Consider the following 20,253-nt stretch of genomic DNA (forward strand, 5'->3'; position numbering starts at 1 on the left):
GCATAGGTCATTATACACTCCCGAGGTGGCCTGCAAAAACCATTGCTGTTTGCCGTCCTGTGCAAAGCCAACATCAGGGCTACACACGGGTACCGTGAAGACATATTTTCAAGGACAATACGCGCTCCCCTGAAAAAGCAGAAAAAATAAAAGAAAACAGAAGTACAGATATAAATCAGTGAGCAGCGTATTGCTGACTTCACCTCAAGGGACATTGCAGCCTCCTAAAATCCAGCCTTGCTGAGCCATATCTAAACACCTCTTTTGACTTTTCCTATGACTGTCAGCCTGATCCCAGCAACCTTCAAGAATCAGTGATTTTTTTGGTATTGTTGACTGTATTGGAAAAACAAGTTCCATAAATGTTTCTGAACCCAAAAGCAATTATTGTCCAAATCACCATGCAACCACAGCAGTTCCCTTAGTGTCTTGGGACTTTTCTCCTCATTTTAATTTTCATATATTTGTGCCTGGATTCTTCAACTTGTCTATAATCTTCTTAAAAATAAAGGCAGGTCTTAGGAGTTCATAGGGCTGCATGGAGGGTCCTTTAGGAAAACTACTCTAAGATGCAATTTCTTCTAGAAGGTGTATATGGCAAGGAGCAGGGAACAGAGAAGTGAACACAGGTAGGCAGGTGGCTGGCTAGGCTCACTCACAAGGTAAGTGCTCATTCCTGCATCACCACTGCATCACAGCTCATGATCCAAATTGTTGTTTTTATATTTGTTTTAGCAAAACAACAGATGACATCAAGAGCCTTAAGGATCAGACCTGAATTGTGGAAACTTCACATGGTAAATCCTTTGGGGAAGAGTTTTTCTGTTCTCTTAACTGTCTAATTCAATCAGATTACTTATTGTGTTGTATTGTGGTCTGGGTAGATTAGTATGGTGATGATGAGCATGGACTGTTTGGCCAGATTGCCTGGATTGAAATCCTAGCGTTACCACTTGCTAGCTGAGAGATCTTGGGCAAACTACTTAAACTTTCAGTAAGTCTGTTTTCTTACGTTAAATATGGGAAAATAAAAGTACCCATCTCTTAAGGTCATTGTATTCCAAAGCTGATTTGTGTAAAGACAGTGTGCACGGTACACTGAACATACTATAAAAGCACATGCTTAAATTATTAGCAATATTCTCAAAAATGCCACTGTGATATTACTGTTGTCTATTCCATGCCTCCACAAGGCTTACAGGATACAACCTAAGCTCTGAAGAAGGCTTCTGAGCCCCGCTTTTCTGGGCTCTACTACTTTAAAACTCATTCTCTGGGGGCGCCTGGGTGGCTCAGTCGTTAAGCGTCTGCCTTCGGCTCAGGTCATGATCCCAGAGTCCTGGGATCGAGCCCCGCATCGGGCTCCTGCTTGGCGGAAAGCCTGCTTCTCCCTCTCCCACTCCCCCTGCTTGTGTTCCCTCTCTCGCTATGTCTCTCTCTGTCAAATAAATAAATAAAATCTTAAAAAAAAAGAAAATATAAAACTTAAAAAAAATAAAACTCATTCTCTGACACTGCTCCCCTCCTGTACCCTATGCTTTCTCCAGCTAATCAAGTAATTGGCATTTCTTTAAAGCCAAGGTACCATTTCATGCCTATTAAACTCAGAACAAGCCATGCTCTTTGCCTGGAATGCTCACCCCATGTTTTCTACAGGACAATTTCTTACTCCCCAATTCAGCTCAAAAGTCATCTTCCTTGGGCTGACTTTACCGCTCTTCTGAATGAATGGATGGATGAATAAGGGAGATGCTTAGTATTTTGCTTGGCTTTTGCAATTGTAGAAAAAATATATCCAAAGAAGGAAACAATAAAATTTTTTAAAAAGGAGCATTTCCAAATGAATTGTACTTTTAGTACTATCTCTACTTCCCCATTACCCTTTTTACCCATCCTGCTAATAAGTTCCTGCTTACGGAGAATAACTCACTGCAAAGGACACAGAAAGAAACAGAAACTACAAAAAAATGCCTTTCTGATCATTTAAGATACATTCTCCATGTTTTCCAAACAAGTATCATCATACATAGTCATCGATTTCAAAAGCAAGACAAGATATTAAAAATAAAAGCATGGGCTTGAGCTTTCTTGAGAAATGTGAGAAATGTGTGTAAGTGCAAATTTTTCTCATGATGAATTTTGTTAATACCTGGGAACTCAATCATGTTAACCTAGGGAATAGAAAAGTCATTGACCTATGAAATGGATGCGCCAGTCTTCTTTCTTAGATCAAGTCCAGAGCTAGGGGCTAGAAAACTGTCTTTTTCTCCCAGGCAAAACAAAACTCTTGGAAGGGTTTTGTTAAGTCCGATGGTTGATTTTAAATAAGTTAAGTATCAACCTCATCTGATATTTTATATGGATTCTACATTTTATTATTCTGCTGTCAGTGCTCAGGGAGACTAATATTTGCATATACTAAATCAATACTATGTTTTCCACGGTGGAAGACATCCTCACTTTTATTTATTGCTGACTGTTCTGCTGAAGTTCTAATCAATATACACTTAAATGTTTTGATAGAAACTGGGCTTCAGATATTCATTTTCATCCTTGCTAGTGCCTTGAGCTTCGGAGTGAGGCATTTGCAGATGACAGTGTGGTAATTACATTTCCCCCTAAAGAAATGAATCCAGCCTCAGACAATATTCTCATATATGGAATTTTGGCTCAACATTTTCTGGTAATTTCAAATGCCAGCATATAATAATAACAGTTATGATAGTAAATAAGATGTAACAGTTGGGTGACACTTATTTTGCATAAATGTTATTTTGTAGCCAAAGGTATTACTAGATGCTTGGCTCTGTGGATCATCTCATATAATTTCCATTCTTCCCAGCCACTCTCAGGGACAGGCATTTCTTCACCTCCTTTTGCAGATGGTGAGATTGGCCCGGAGATAATGAGTAAGTAACTGGCCTGAGGTTCTATCAGTGGAAGATGACGGTGCAGGATTGAGACAAGGACTTGCATTTTCAGAGTCTTTTCAAGACCCTACACTGTATCATATGGCCGCCATGACAGCCGTGACCACAGTGAATATGTCCTGAGCACAGGACAAGGGACTTTATATGCATTATATCATTTAACAGAAGCTCAGGAACAGTGGTCCACAAAGTGTGGGACCAAGGCCAGCAGCATCAATATCACCTGTGACCTTGTGAGGAAGGCCTGTTCTTAGATCTCTCCAGACATATGGATCAGAAACCCCAAGGGTGGGGCCCAGCTACCTATGGGTTAACAAGCCCTCAGGTGATTCAGATGCATGCCAAAATTTGAGAATCCCTGCTTGTTTGGGAACACATGGCCGGTGTCCATGGCAGAGAAAGGATTTTCATCCAATTCTGCATGACCTCAGGGTCAGGGTACTAACCACTATGCCATGGAGTTGTACACCTCTCTCTTCTTCTGTTCTATGCATCGTGCTAGCCTCTGGGGACACAGTGGGGGCCCGGACAGTCACAATAAGAAGACAGTCATGAGCAAGTTAGATACATTAGAGAGTATAGTGATTTAGCAGTGATGCATAGTGAGGCACTTACAAGCTGTCTTTATGTGACATCTTTAATATCTTTGAGCCTCAGTTTCCTTATGAACACAAGAAAGCTAAGACTGGTACACCTGCTTTCAGTACTCTTTGCTTTACTGCGCTTTGCAGATATTTCATCTTTTGCCAGTTGAAGGTCTGGGGCAACCCTGCATTGAGCAAATTTATCAGCGTCATTTCTCCAACAGCATCTCCTCACATCGGTTCTCTGTGTCACATTTCGGTAATTCTCACGATATTTCAACCAGTTTCATTATTACTGGATTTGTGATGCTGATCTGTGATCAGTAATTAGGACTTGCTGAAAGCTCAGATGATGGTTCACATTTTTTAGTGCACACTGTTTCTTAAAACATAATGGTACTGCACACTTAAGAGACTACAGTAGAGTGTAAACATAGCTGTGATAGGCTCTAGAAAACCAAAATATTCATTTGACTCGTTTTATTGCAATTTGCACTTTATTGTGGAGGGTCTGGAACTGAACCTACAATATCTCTAAGGTATGTCTGTATTTACTATGTGGAGTGTCATAAGATCAAATGATGTAACATATTGATGGTGGTTAGCTGACTTGTGAGTGCGTGGTAGGTACTCAATACATGTTTGGAATTGGGGGCTAATTCTCACTGAAAGGAAGAGTAAGCTGAGTTTATTCCTATATGTCTTGATGGACAGGAAAAGGAAGTAGACATTTGAAAAGCAAATAAAACCCAACAATTTCAAACCATGGAGGATTTGGAGACACGTCTTGGTTTTACTACATTTCTGCACATGGGCAACATCCTACGCCTCAGCAGACCTGGATAATGTACAGAAGACTAAGTACTGTCTTATTGGAAGCCAAGTTCTTGAGATCGAAAGCATTCTCAGCCCAACTTTACGGTGAAGAAACCAGGCAGGAAGATTCAGCAACTTGCCCCAGCCTCTATAACTGGTAAGTAGTAAATCCACCATTCAAATACATCATCAGATTTAAACTCAGTCACTCCTGTGTTTCTTGGTGTGATTGAGAACATTAGTTCAACTGGCCTCCAGAAGACCAAAAATTATGTCACACACCCACAAAGCTGTGTTCTGAGGTTTGCAAAGGGAATTTACCAAGCATACAGCAACTCTTCATGCAGCTACGCTTTTAAGACATATACATAGATGGGATTAGCTGTCTGGTTTGTTTGAATCCAGCAGGTAGTTATTGTAGGAAAATCCCAGAGAATGTAAGGATTTGAGAAACCCAGTGGTGACATGTTAGGCTTATCTTAGTTCCAAGCCTGCATGGCAAGGAGTGGTGACCATTAAAGACAGTGAGGGCTCCCTTAAAAGGATGGACATCACTGCATGGTTTACAAAGCGCTTCACACCCACTGCCCGACATAGCCTCAGACAAAATCTGTGAGGTGGACTGTGCCCATTTGGCAGATGAGAAAACAAACCCTCATGGAGAAGGGACATAAAATCACAAGGTACCATATCAGTATTATCATCTCTCTTTTTATAGTGAGACTCAGAGAAGTTAAGTATTGGCCTGAGATCATGACAAAAGCCAAGTCTGTGCTAAAATCACATGCCAGGTGCTATGTGTGTTTTACATGACTTGCTAAGGTAACAGAGCTTAGTACGGGGCAGAGTGGAAATCCTAGTTTCTCTGATATCACCTCCTACAGTTTATTTCCCATGACACTGTATTACCTGATATTAAATATAATTAACAAGGAATGATGGCAGACACCAGAGAACTCTGACTCCAAAGGTAGGGTTGGGGATGAGGCTTAGGGAAAGGAATATGTGTACACGTTCTGTCTATCTAAGCTTTCTGTCTGCTTCTTGGTCTATCCATCTATCTATCATCTATCTGTCTATCATCTATCATCTAATATTTATCATCTGTTAGAGAGAAGTATGTGCAAGAACTCAGTGCAACTTACTGGTTCACATATATCCAAAATCTTATTAGGCCCAATCTGCATAAGCAGAATCTCACTACTACTTTTCAGGGTTCAGTGAACCCTTCCTTCCAGGCCACTAGTACCACTGGGGATTCTATACCCACTGGTCTTGCCAGCCAAATTCAGAGAGCTGAGTTTTCAAGGTAGGTAAGGTCATATAGAAGGCCAGGAGGTCTTACCCCTGACTGCCCATGAGAATTGCTTTAAGAAGTCATAGACTCTGTACAGATTCTGCTTTATATGTACTGACATGGGTCTGGACACCAGTGGTTTTAAAATGTTCCTCTGTTGATTCGAATGGGAGTCAAGTCTGGAAACCAATGTTTTGCAGGGCTGGGTCCTGAACACCTGCCTGCCGTCCCACCATCTTCACTGCCTGTGATGAATTTCACTAGACTTTTGAGGCCAATATTTGTATGACGTTTTAATGTCCTGTCTCCTCCTAAACAACTGCTTCTTATAGATCAATACCTCTGAATTCTGCACAAAGGAAACCAACTGTCACAAAGTGAGCAAAACGACGAGGGTTAAACAAGAAGACGGCTTTGCTTTGACTTACCCAGGGATTCCTCCAGATTCGAGTTTGTTTGCAATGTCCACATCCCAGGACCAGACATCAAACTGCCACTTCCGCAGGCCCAACACCCCACACAGCACTGAGCCCGAGTGGATTCCAATCCGCATGTCCACATCATGCTTCGTCCTTGACCTCACATACCTATTGACATAGGTGAAATGGAGACACATGCATAAGGCCAGAGTGGACACTCTTGGCTTTGGTGGCAGCCCAGTTCTTCCCAACTCCATAAGTTCAACTCCTGCCCGTTCATATGCCACCTCTTCCATGAAGCCTTCTTAGATTTTTCTGGTAACAGGAAGGAATTTCTTGCTCCCCTGAGCTCCCCTACCCTTCTACCTGAAATTTTAAGTGTCCTTATCACCCTTCTCCCCAAACCCGCTCATGCTATACAACCTGTCTCAGAGAATGGCATCAACATCTTTCTCTGTCCGCTAGTGCATAAACCTGGGATTGACTATAGATTCTGCCCTCCAGGGCATACTCCATTTCCAAGACAAGTATTTTCATTTTCATTCTGTTTCCTTCTCTCTCCATCAACACTCCAGTTCAGCAGGTTTCAGTCTGCGGGCCCTGCCCCAGGCTGAACTTCTTCCAGCCCATGTTCTGCCAGGCTATCACAAACACAAATGTGACCTCGTCACTCCATCACTCCCTCATTGAAGACTCTTTGCTGACCTCCTACCCCGAGAGCAGTGGACTCCAGAGCAGAGTGCTCGCATCCCAGGGCTGAGCAGGTTCATCCATGGCATGTAGGAAGAAAATGTTAAAACCTCCATTTATAGCTCTTTAAAAATCTTTACCCAAATTTGATATATGGGTTGCCCTCATTGACTTCACAGGGTCCATGCCAGATTGTAAGCATGGAGGAAGCTTCTTGAAGAAAGAAAGGACTTCTACTGTTGGAAGGTTTCTGCAGGCACCCACATCCCTTCTTCACTTTCAGAGCAGTTCAAACAATTTTAGTTTGAGTTAAATGATGTTGTTTTCATAGAAAGAAATTCAAATGGCAGAACATAATACAGTCAACCCTTGAAATCATGCGTGGAGATTCAAGCCTTGTCAATAGTTGGGCTTAAAAACATGACCCCTCGGGCGCCTGGGTGGCTCAGTTGGTTAAGCGACTGCCTTCGGCTCAGGTCATGATCCTGGAGTCCCGGGATCGAGTCCCACATCAGGCTCCCTGCTCAGCAGGGAGTCTGCTTCTCCCCCTGACCCTCCTCCCTCTCATGCTCTCTGTCTCTCATTCTCTCTCTCGCAAATAAATAAAATCTTAAAAAAAACATGACCCCTCTCCCCCAGGCTTTATTTGAAAGAATAAATGAATGAATGATTCCATGTACAAAATGCAAATCTCTGTCTTCACTGTTCCTCACAAGTGGTAAGATAATACAAAGTTATTTAAATAAGAAAGCAAAATTGCAGTGGGTTGAAAATATAGAAATATTGAAATAAATCAGATACTAGGAAGGCAGTCATGGGAGAATGTCTGTGGCTAAAGAAAGAATTCTTGTCCCTGGTGAAGATTCTAGTTTCTGGGCCAATGTTTTAACTTTTATGTTAAAATTATATAGTACCCTTCATCCACTAATGAAGCAAATAGTAGAAGCCATGTGGAAAAAAAATTTTTTTTTAATCACCATTCCTCTTCTATTCAATGTGGAAAATTTTAACAAGGCAAGAGGAGAAATAGCATCCAGCAGCTGAGAGGAGCATTTCAGCACTGACACAGTCACCCAGTGAATGTGTGTGGGGCAGGTCGCTGGGAGAGGTCATCTGTGTTGTCGGCTGGCTGGGTCAAGTACTACAATACCAAGCACGTGGCAAGATTGCACTCTCCTGTATATTTCATGTTGTCTTGGCCAATAAAATGTGAACAAAGTGACATGTATGATTTGCTTCTGGGCAGAAGCTTTAAGAGCCTGAAAAATCACACACTCTCTCTTTTCCCCCTTCCTTCTGTGTCAATTGTCACTCAAGGACACTTGGGAGAGAGTTCGAAATTGGGGTTCTTGAATGAGGACGATGTCTAGTGGTACCTTGCCACTCCCCCCAAACCTATCATAGTGTTGGGACAGGAAATATGAGTGAAAAATAACTCTTTTCTGTTTTTTTTTATTATTATTATTCATTAGAGTCAGAGAGAGAGAGAGGCAGAGGCAGAGGGAGAAGCAGGCTCCCCGCCTAGCAGGGAGCCCAATGTGGGACTCTATCCCAGGACCCTGGGTTCATGACCTGAGCCAAAGGCAGACGCTTAACCATCTGAGCCACCCAGGCGCCCCACTCTTTTCTGTTTTAAGCCACTGAGATTTGGGAGGATGTTTGTTACTTCAGCATAACCAGGACCATGCTGACTGGTACAATCATCAGTCCCAGTCTACCTTCTTCCCATTACCCCTACAGTGTAGGGCTTAATATGGACTCTAGTGCCAGACTACCCGAGTGTACATCTTGCTCTGCCACTTCCTAGCTCTATGACCTTCAGCAAATTACTTAACTTCCATCTATAAAATGCAAATAATAATAGCACTGTCAGGATTAAGTGAACAGATGAACGGAGAGTTGAGAAAGCGTCTGGCACAGGCGAAGGATGACTTGGTTGCTCATCACATCTGAAGGAACTGCAGCCGAGAAGTAAAAGGAAGTAAAAGCTTGTGGTCACATAGCTGGTAAGCAGGATTCTAGGACCAAACTGGGATTGTGTGTCTTTACCCCTCACCCTCTTTGTAACATAGGTACTGTCTATGGCATGTGATCTTGGGCAAATAGCTTGGTCTGACCCTGAGTTTCAAGAGCTATAAAATAAAGCTCTCGCAGATTGCCTCACTCATGGAGCCTTTGTGAGTCCCAAAGGAGGTAATGGATGTTAAAATGCTTTGCCAACTAATTGTGAGAGACTATTGAACAGCACACTGTGCTCATGCCATGAGGTAATTAACACGATACAGGGAATGCACTGGAACCTCTTAATGAAAAGCCATTTAGATTTTTTATTTTCTTCTGCAAAACAAAAATCGTAGTAAGACAAAATTTCCTTATTGTACTGTTTTTTTTTTTCTTTCTTTTTGTTATGTCTGGGATTTGACTTAAATGAAAGATAGGAATAAACAGTGTAAAAGTAATGAATAATTTACAGGTATTAATCCTCCTTGGAAAGGCGACCCAATGGTTGTACAGAACTGCAAACACACACCATGTGTTTCAAGATCAGCTCTGGAGGGGAGGACCTGTGAGCATCCTTGAAGCTAAAATGAAGGAATTCTGCTCTGCGTTACAAGTCTTGTTCACTTCTTCCAAGGCAGAGCCCTAGGGATGCTTTGCTGTGCCTCATCAGCCACAAATAAAGAGAATATGACTAGAGATCACTTGCATTCTACATATGTGTACTCTCTCTTTCCTCCCCACAAACTCTTGAGCCTCTGGAGGGCAGGGGTACTTACTATCTTTTATTTCCACATGCCCAGACCGTAGCGCAACGCTGAGCGCGTAGGTATAGTCAGTGCTCAAAAGTATTTACTGAATTAATGGACAAAGCTCAAAGGCTTTCTTGCTCTATGGCTCCATGTTGTCCCAGGATGCTTCTAAGAGTCCCAGGAAACCACAGAGGTGTCTTTGAACCTGCCGCATCTTCCCCCTTCAAATAAGGCAGCTTTGCTCTCATCTGTTTCTCATGGCAGGCTTCCATCTAAGATTTCTTTTAAGTAAAGAAAGCATTAATTATTATTAGTTTTTGCAGTTGTATGTCAAGCTGGGGACCAATAACACAACAATCAACTTGCAAAAAAATTGAAGATGTTATTTCTTTTATTTGAACCATTAAAGAGGAGAGTGCTTGATAAATGGTAAAACATGAAAACCCTGAGAATTTTTCTCTTGATTTCAATGCTTCCAAATTTTTTTTTTAGCCAATTAATCAATCTGTAGAAGGTGCTGGAGGAATGATAGGAAGCATAATCTAGTAGCCATCACTGATCTGTAAATCAGACTCTCTCTACTGTTAAATGAATGGATGAATAAAAAGACCAACTTCAGTGGTGCCTTGGTGGCTCAGCCGGTTAAGTGTCCGACTCTTGATTTCGGCTCAGATCATGATCTCAGGGTCGTGAGATCAAGCCCTCCGTGGGGCTCCCCCCCTGAGTGTGGAACCTCCTTAAAATTCTCTCTCATCCTCTCCCTCTGTCCAACTCCCCTCACGCCCCTCCCTCCTCCTGTGCTGTCTCTCTCTCTTAAAAAAAAAAAAAAGAGACCAACTTCAGCACTGGAACAGTTGGTACTGTGGGAGGAGGGATACCCAACTCCTCAGCTTTGGGGGCAGAAACCGGAGTTCCAGTGTTGGCTCTATCCCTCGCTGGCTGTGGGAGCTAGAACAAACACATATATTCATTCCCGCATCTCCTCTGTCAGTGGGAATGGTATCAGCTCCTCAATGCAAACCACTCTCAACACCACCAAGGGGCAGAGTGTGCATTGAAGCAAACCAGGATGTGAAGTTAGGTTCCCCCACTTCCTGGCCCATGGGCTGCGTGCATTAGGTTCCAAGTCCTGCTCTTTAAGGTACAATGGGAAAGAGAACGGGTCCTTTGCAGAACTGTTAGGATGCTTTATAAACTCATGTATATAAAGCACTTAACCTGGTGTATGTGAACATGCAAAAATAACAACAAATACTATTTTTTGTTAGTAATAACAACTTACAACTACACATGTTGAATTGGATAAAAAAATTATAAATTGATCACACAAACTTTTCCTGCTTAAACTGTGCCTGCAACCACTCTATCTGCAACCAAACCCATTTCATACACCTGGTAGGCAGTTCCTAGGCATAAATTGGCTCCAAAAGGAAGAACTAATTTATAATTTAATAAAAACTTGGGTCGTGCTCAGCTACCTGGAAGAAACAGTGCCCTTGAACATTCTGGAAAAAAGGAAAGGTGAGAGAGTTAGTTATGGAGGTCATCTACGATCACTGTGTCACACCTTATCTTTACAATGACCCTGTGTATTATTATCATCCACACCATTTTCCAAATGAGGAAACTGAGTCTCAAGCAGTTCCTTTCTTTAGGTCACACAGCTGCAGGTGAAACAGCTGGAATTTCAACCCAGATGTATGAGCCTAAACCCAAGAAGCCATGCTCAAGGGTATATGGACCACTGGGGTCTGATCTGGCTCTGCCCAATAGGCCGATGACAGTCTCTACCAATTAATTCCAAAGGCATCAGACTTCTTAAAATGTTCGAAAGCCACCATGTCTTATCCTAGCATAGAAGTTGCAATTTCACAAAGTGCTTCCTTTTGATGCCTACAGTGATTCTGAGAGGTAGAAAATCTCTATAAGGGTTATAAGCTTCCATTTTACAGATGCGGGAATTGAGGCTCCAAGACAATTGGGGTGAGTCTATTAGCTTTTTTTTTTTAAGATTTTATTTATTTATTTGAGAGAAGAGTGAGAGAGAAAGAAAGAGAGAGAGCACGAGCGTGGGTAGGGTCAGAGGGAGAAGCAGACTCCCCGCTGAGCAGGGAGCCCGATGCGAGGCTCAATCCCAGGACTCCAGCCGGGATCATGACCTGAGCTGAAGGCAGATGCTTAACTGACTGAGCCACCCAGGCACCCACTCTATTACCTTTTCTGTGTCAGGCCTTTTATGTTCATAATCTCATTGCATCCTCACAACCATCCAATGCCACTAGAGTTCATTCACTCGCTCATTCATTCAACAAGAGTTTCTTGAAGACCTCTGCAAATATAAGCAGTAAACCAAATGGACAAGTCAGGAAGTCAGCGTCCGTATTCATAGAGCTCCATGAGGAGGGTTTACTCCAGTGCACAGCTAAGAAAGCCTGAGCAAGAGAGAGGTTAAGTTATTCAGTCAAGGTCAGTAAGTAATGGCCCCATCGGTCCTCACTGCGCCAGGCTCCAAGTTGAGTGCTCTGCTTGACTTAACTGCTGCCTGCACTCCCTTCAGCATTAGACTCTTGTTTCTCGGGTGGAAAGTAATGGAAAGATCTAATGTTGCATTCCTGTTCCAAAACAGTGCGGACCTAGCGAGAGAAACAATCTGGCCATCCATTTTCCGTCACAGAGATTTATGTCCTTCTCTTTTTTTGCTAAAATAGATTTTTTAAAAACTGAGGTTACCCAGATATGTTTGTGTGTGTACTCCATAAAGCATACTTCTTTAAACTCACAACCATCTTCATGTGCCACTGAATATTAACGTAAACCATGATGCTTCATAGTTCCCCATTTTCCTATTTTGTATTATGCCAAAATTTATTTAAGTAATTCTTTGCCTTTGGACATTTACAGAGTCCAGTGAACCAGCTTAAGTTCTTTCTCTGCCACTTTCAAGCTGTATGTCACTGGTCAGAAGTTATTTCTCCTGTCAAAGCTTCAGGTTCCTTCTCTGAAGAGTGGGGGAAGTAACAGTAGTATCCTCACAAGGTTTAGGTGAGGTGAGCCAGGAACTCTAGTCTAGTGGCTGGCACATGGTGAGCCTTCACTTAAAAATAGCTTTATCAACTATCATTACTAGATAGATTCAATCTTCACCATTATAAATAATTTTGCAAAAAAAAAAAAATCCTGTTCATGGACTGAAGACCACTCTGACTGCTGTATCTTTAAGAGGAGGGGGTACTTTATGGATCTTATAGTGAATGGCATTTCAGAACAATGAATAAGAAAGGGGGGGCTTTTAGGGGGACAGGATGAGAGACAAACAGTGATTGGTGGGGGAGGGAAAAAGGAGGAAGGAAGGAAGAAAGAAAGGAAAAGAGGGGGAACAGTGGGGGAGTGGAGAAACAGAGCAAAAAAGAAATACAAGAAAGAGAGAGAGAGAGAAAGAGTAGGAGACACCAAGAGGGGGCTTGGGCATTCTTGCCTCAAATGAGGGCAGCAGAATCTCCTGTGTTTCATCCCTTGTCCTGCTATGTTGCTTGGCAGGGGAACCCGGCCACAAGGATTAAGATCTTTGCTCCAATTAACTGTTGGGGAACAGCCAGTTCCTGCTTCGCATTCTGGTGTCATTCTATGACTTTTTAGCAACTGCACTGAAAAGACCAGGCTCTGCAATTTTCATTAAGATTCATCAAGGACGCCTTTTGAAATCATTAATAAAGATCCTGCATGTAACAGCCCACCTTAACTCCACTGTCTTCTCAGCTATCAAGCCTCCCCAAAATAGACCCAGGGCATGTGAAGAGGAACCACCCGGAGCCACTTCTCAATCTATTTAATGGAACTATTATCTGAGCCGATTTTAATTAATTAAATTTTATGAACAGATATGCATGAGATGGTATTAAATGCTTCATTAGAAATAAAGTTACACTCAATCACTTTTTTTTTTTTAAAGATTTTATTTATTTATTTGAGAGAGAGAGAATGAGAGAGAGCACACGAGAGTGGGGAGGGTCAGAGGGAGAAGCAGACTCCCTGCCGAGCAGGGAGCCCGATGCGGGACTCGATCCCGGGACTCCAGGATCATGACCTGAGCCGAAGGCAGTCACTTAACCAACTGAGCCACCCAGGCGCCCCTCTTTTTTTTTTTTTTCATTCATCCAGCTAATGTCATGTTTCTAAAATCAAGTATTTTTGATGGGATGGATTTACTATGAGGCTTGATTACAACTTATTATCTTGTTCTTCTCAGATGTTTATTGACTTTCCCTCCCCCTCAATATTGGTTCTGCTAATTTTTTACGAATGTATGGAGGATCTCCTGAGCTGTGTGGTTAAGCCTTCGGCTATTAATGGCAGGCTTCAGGCGTCAGAAGTTAATCGTAGAAACCTGATGCTGAGAGGCAGGGTACCATGATGGTTAAGGCCAATGGCTTTGGATTCAGACGGCTCCAGATGGGTGTTCCTTGTTCTGCCACTGACTAGTTGTGTGATCTTGTGCAATTAAACAAACTCTGTAAGTGCCAGTTTCCTCATTGGTAAAGGAAAGGCCAACTTCCAGAGCTTCAGTTAGGATGAACCCGAAAATTTGTACTTGTTGCTAATGGCTGACATCCGCTCTCATCAACTGCCCTGGACTATTCTGATTAGTCTGTACCGTGGCCACACTGGTTGTTCAGTATTTTGCCGACCACCCCTGCCTACCTCTTAGAATTGTCGTTAAGACGTAATGAGATAATACACGTAAAACACTTGTCTCAGTGCTCGGCAAGTAGCATAGCAGGTGTTCAATAAACCTTAGCTATTATCATTATTTTACTGGAATAAAATAGAAACCATGAGAAAGGAATAGGTTTCTATAACTTAACTGAGTCAAATTTCCCAGTGTCCAAATTCAGCCCTAACTACAAGATTCTATTAAATATCTGTATGGTCACCATGTGCCTGCTATCTATTTGAATTTTCAAAAGAACACTCTGAAGTTGGGATCTTATGATCCCCATTTAAAGAAGAGGCCACACAGGCTCTGAGAAGTGATGTCACACTTGTCCCCAGCCACGTATCTAATGATAGGAAGAAGCAGAAACCAGATGAGGTCTGCTGATTGCAGGCCAGGGGCTCCCTCCATACGTACCCTCAGAACATTCCCCAGAAGTCACCATTCAGGGAACATCCATGTCAGCAAGATCTAGCAATGAACTCTATCTTCAATAAAATGGAATCCTGTCTAAAATTATTGGAGCATTGTCAACTGATACATAAGCTCACCATCCTGACAAGTGTTTTGTTTAATTTAAATGTCCATATCATGTATTGTTTCTTACAGAGGCTCTCACGATCTCCGGTTGGATGGAATATTATCACCGTCCCCTGTCTCCTCCACAGCTCGCGTTCTATTCAGGGCCTGACATCTCTTCCCTGAATTGCTACAAAAATATCTTCCAACCAGTTTCCTTCCTTCAGCATCTGCCTCCTCTTCTCTAGAGTTAACTGAAGAGAGAGTTACTTATGTCCACAATTACCTTCTTCACGCCCCAGCTGGGAAATGATGCCTCCCTACTTTAAGTGTTGGTGAGAACCCACTGCCCGAGGGACAAAGCCACAGTTGTCTCACAAGGTCATCAACTAACTGTGCACTAACTCTGAACTCTAAATTCACTGTCTGAATTTAGAATTGTGATCACAAAGGCCTGCTTCAAATGCTCAATACACACACGCCTGCACAAATACGCACACATGTACACACACACGCCTACGCATGTGTATAGACATGCACACACTCATGCACTCACACCCACATACCACACGTCTGTGCACACACATGCCACATACACTCAGATAGAAATAAACACCACATTTATATACATACACACATGCACACGCATTTACACACACACACACACGGCTTCTGCCATTCTTAACAGCTAGGATGGCATATTCTTCCTGTCTCTGTTTCCAGGAAAACACCTCTATTTCTCAGTCAAAACGACTACTGTGGAAATACATCTGAAGACAAAATGCAGGGGAAACTACTTCTGTCATGCTTATTCTTCTGCCTCGACTCTCGCTCACTTGTGTCCTGCCGGCGCTCTAAGCAGCAGCAGCTGACCTCGGGGTCAGCTTGGCACCTGTCCTCACCTGTCTACGATTGTAGGAGGACCTGCAGCCCATATTTAGACTCATTTGTGACTAAGGTACAGGGCCCTTTTGAGTGCTGGCTTGCCATTTGTGCCAAAATTGTAAATCTCACTGAACAAAGAAACTACTGGAGCTCCTGAGATCTAGAGACCCAAGATCCAGATGCCATCTCACCAACAAAACACCAGCTCCTCACTGCCAGTCTGCACTCTGTGGACCAGCACGGGACCCTAACTCTTTGAAGAAATGCCCAAAAGAAAAAAAAAAAGAACAAGGAGAGACCCTGACCAAGTGGGGACAATACCTCAAATAGGGATCCATCTCTGATGACAAATACACAGGGCAGCCATCAAGTCTGGGCACACCAGTAAATAAATGGCTTATTTTCATTATATGACAACACACACAGTGTCATGTTATATATGGTTCCAGATTTTATGGCTTCTCTTAAGTTTCCCGGTTGGAACAAGTGCCTTTGGGTCTGAAGAAGAAAATCGCATCTTGTGTAAGTGATGTTAAGATTGTGATAAAGTTATGTAAATGGGATTCTCTTCTATATGCACTCAGGTAGAGATATTGTCTGCCAATCCTTCCTCAGACTGCAATATTTGACTGTAAGGGTGGGAGCTCCAGAAGTCTGAGCCCATTGCAACTGAAGTTGCCTCATTCCAGAGTTCTCATGTATTCCTCTGCTTCATGTTTTCTTGCTAACTGGAAGAATTAATGCTGGACCTCCTGTCACCTACATTATAATCAAGGAGTGTTTGAGTATTAATAGACTCTGATTCATGCAGTTAAAAAAATATCCTACTGAACTGTCTTATTCTAAGAGAATGAAAGCAGCCCTTAAGCAACGGGTGAGAGAAAGTCCTTGAGTCATTTCAACTTATCCACTTCTCACCTCTCACTGACCTACTCCAGAACTCGAGAGAGGAGCCCTTAAGTTGGATAAAATGGTCAGGAGGAATAAGGTCCCTTCCAGAGAGATAAATGATAACGTCTTAAGTATCTTAAGCATTTTGATAATCACTGTTCATTTTTTCTGCAATATCATCTCTGCAGCATTTCTTCTAAGCTCAAGATACAAACTCCTATGGCAAGTTTGTACATGAATGGTTAAAGAAGATGTGGTATCTATAGACACACACACACACACACACATATATATATACTGGAATATTAAGCAGCTCTTATAAAGAAGAAAATCCCTGTATATACACACATATAAGGATGGAATATTAATTAGCTTTAAAAAAGAAGGAAATCCTACCGTTTGCCTCAACAAGGATGAACCTGGAGGGCATTATGCTAAACGACAAAAGGCAGACAAAGAAAGAAAATACTGTATATGTGAAATCTAAAAAAACCCAAAACCAAAACCAAAAAAAGTCACATTCATAGAAACGAAGTAGAAGGGTGGTTGCCAGCGTTAAGGGAGGGTGGGGGAAATGGGGTGATACTGGTCAAAGGTCATTATGAGTAAGTTCTGAGGATCTGATGTACAGCATGGCAATTATAGTTAATAATGCTGTACTTGAAATTTGCCAGAAGAGTAGAACTTAAACGTTCTCACAAAAAAAAAAAAAAAAGAAAGAAAGAAAGAAAAAGATCGCTATGTGAGGCAATGGATGTGTTAATTAACGACTATATAATTATTCCACAATGTATCCATATATCAAATCATCATGCTCTGCACTTTAAATACATACCATTTTTTTTGGTCAATTATACCACCATAAAAAATAAAAATAAATTAAAAAGAAAGCCTGTGGCAAGTTTTGCTACTTAAACTTGATTTTGATGTGGTTAACCAAAAATCACAGATTTTCAGAACTGGCAAAGACTTCAGAGCTGGTCTGGCCCAATTTCCTCATTTCACAAACAGAAAATCCAAGTCATCTCCCTAATGGACACCCATGGGCAAGAGAATGACGCCCTGTGACCTGTTCATCACTGGACTTCTGGCGACTAGCATGGCGGCATCTGACACTTGGTAGAGATCCACAGGTTTTGTTTGGGTTTTTTTTTTTTTTTGGTTGATCTATCTACTAATTGGCTGGTAGAATAAAGTTCACACACGTAATTCGTTGCAGAATGCATACAAGACAGCAAGTCTTCTGCGTGTCAGCCCCATTGCCTCCCTTGAAGCTACTTAAAATATTACAATTCACCCCAGTTTTCAGAACAAGACTCACAAGTGTCCAAATTAACAACTAAGAAGCAACTGCAAGCTTTTCCATTTAACAAAAGGGAACTCTGATTTGGAATTTGTGGGCTCCTCTCTCCACAGTTCCTAAAGGTGAGAACTTCTGCATTTCCGTCAAAGAGGGGGCATGTCCTATCTCTTTCTCCACCAGTCTACTTGCTCTTAGGGATGGTGATGGTTGGGTTTTCATCATACACCCCATAGCAAAGCACAGTGCCACCTTGATTGGGCCCTGGTGATGGGTTAGTTCCAGAGGTGGGACCCTGAGGGTCTGCCAGGGTAGCGTATCTGCCCACCAGGAATGTGATATTTGGCTAAGCCTTGAAAAGACCAGTGTCACATCGATGAAGCAAAATCATATGTAGGGAAAGAGCTTCCATCCTTTTCTGAATTAGGGGACTACACAGCCTTTCCTGAAGTCAACAGACCTCTGCCCCAAACTTGAATGAAGTCAGGGATCTGTCAGCACGTAGAAGGAGTCAGGCACACTGTGTTGGTCATGGCTCCAACTGCTTACATCCCTCCTGCCCACTCCAGGATTGGTCTTGGAAGCCAGCAGGTGATCTGAGCCTTCAGTGGAGGATGTGTGTGGGGTACATGAGTTGCTCTCCTACTGCTCTTTAAACCAGACTGATACAGCCAAGGATCATGAACATAACTACTAGACCACACAACCAAGGCATGAGTTCATTGGAAGATTTTTCTGGCCTGTTAATGGCAGGATTATTCTTCCCTTATAAGATGAAGGCATAAGCCACAGAGAAGATTTCTACCCATGTACCCTCTTTTCTGTCTTTGTTGTGGCTGGCGAAGTTTGCAATGCCTGGAGGCTCGATTTGGAGCCTCCTATCTGGAACCTCAAGGGGAGCTCTGACACCACTGAGCTTCTGTCCCAAAGCCACAAGCAGTCTAATTCCAAAATCCTTGACCTCAATAACTGTTGCCCTCTTGATTAAGCTTCTATTTGTCAGATACACTGACCAAAGCCAAAAGCACTTGTCACACACTCATGAAGCCAACCCTGGTGGTGGCCCTATAATGATTTCCTGTTGGCCTCAGGCTAAAGTACAATCCTTACCAAGGCTGAGAAGGCCCTGTGAGCCCTGCCTGCTTCCAGTCTGCAATCCATCTGTCACCACCCTTTCCTCCCCAGGCTTCATCAGCTGTCACTGTATCATATCCTGACCCCCCACATGTCAAATCACACTCTCCACTCCCCCAGGATCTAAGGTTTGCTCACTTTTTAGAAAACAGCTGTATCCCCACAAGGACACTGGTAATACAAATATGCTGGACAATTATTGGAAGGAAGGTATACCAGGAACATAATGAAGCTGGCAGGTTCATGGGTTCATATGAGAGAGTTAATGGGCATGAAATTTTTGTGCCATAAGTCAAAGCGTGTCACCTTTCAACACACACACCATCTACCACAAAGGACAGATGGGGTGGTTTGTGTTCATGCACATCGAAGGCCTGGGTATTATGGAAGAGATGCCAGATTACCTGATAGTTTTGATCATGCTGAGGCCCATTTCAACGCAGCAGTGGGCGTGGTCCTGGCGGGGCTCAGGAAGCCCTGAAACACAGTAGTAACAGTCCCCCAGGATTTTAATGCGAAGGCAATGATGCTCCTGGAAGGAACAGGGTGGAGAGAAGAGGACTGAGTCAGCACACAGGTAAGTGCTTCTGAAAGGCCTGGAAAGGCTGGCAGTGGGCAGTGGTCTTCACCCTGGGGCTGGGGGAGCACCTACCTTTGAAATGCGCTTCTATCATCTTCCTAAGAGATTGGGGGAGGGCTATCCTAAATAAGAGTTTGAAGGCCTCAGAGGTGGAATGGAGTCAGGGAAAAACACTGGACTTTGAGCTCAACAGATACAGGGTGGTATCCCGGCTCTGACACGTACTAGCCTTCAGATGAACACCCATCATGTGGGCAGGCCTGGCAAAGTGTGGGCATTGAACACCCATATTCAGTGTTCCCCTGTGAATCCTGCTCATCAATGTCTTTTTTCACAGGACAGGTTTCTGAATTAACACTTTTTAGCAGTCTTAGCTCAATAAAAGCACTGAAAAATATAAATCACGCATGGATACCTACTATTTCAACTCTATTTTAGACCCTTTCCCAACTAGGGTACTGGCACCTTAAGAAGAGGGGCTGACTGTGTCTTACATATCATTTTATTCATGTGTGAGTTCATATGCTTGTTCATTGAAAAAAAATGCCAATAGGGCACTATGATTAAGTCAAGCATTGTCCCTGACACAAAGATAATTAATAACCACCCCTATGATGCACCCTATATTAAACAGAGTTAACCCTCACAACAACCTTATGAAGTAGGTACAATTTTTAACCTTGTTAAGGTAAGGGTAGTACCTTCGATACATCATAGGTAAGGAGGATGGCACAGTTGTTTGGCAGA

The 20,253-nt window shown here is 42.7% G+C and overlaps 1 protein-coding gene across 1 annotated transcript in view; it reads right to left on the bottom strand.

Moving 5' to 3' along the window:
* ADCY8 (adenylate cyclase 8) overlaps positions 1–20,253 on the bottom strand; it is a 259,560-nt gene that overhangs the window by 128,691 nt on the left and 110,616 nt on the right. Inside the window, exons 5-6 of the mRNA XM_021688464.1 lie at positions 19,331–19,458; positions 6,056–6,214 (exon numbers count right to left, since the gene is read on the bottom strand). Of these exons, the coding sequence (XP_021544139.1) occupies positions 6,056–6,214; positions 19,331–19,458 (287 nt within the window). The remainder of the gene's footprint in view (positions 1–6,055; positions 6,215–19,330; positions 19,459–20,253) is intronic.

The sequence above is a fragment of the Neomonachus schauinslandi genome, chromosome 4 (assembly GCF_002201575.2).
Source record: "Neomonachus schauinslandi chromosome 4, ASM220157v2, whole genome shotgun sequence".
Classification (NCBI taxonomy): Eukaryota; Metazoa; Chordata; class Mammalia; order Carnivora; family Phocidae; genus Neomonachus; species Neomonachus schauinslandi.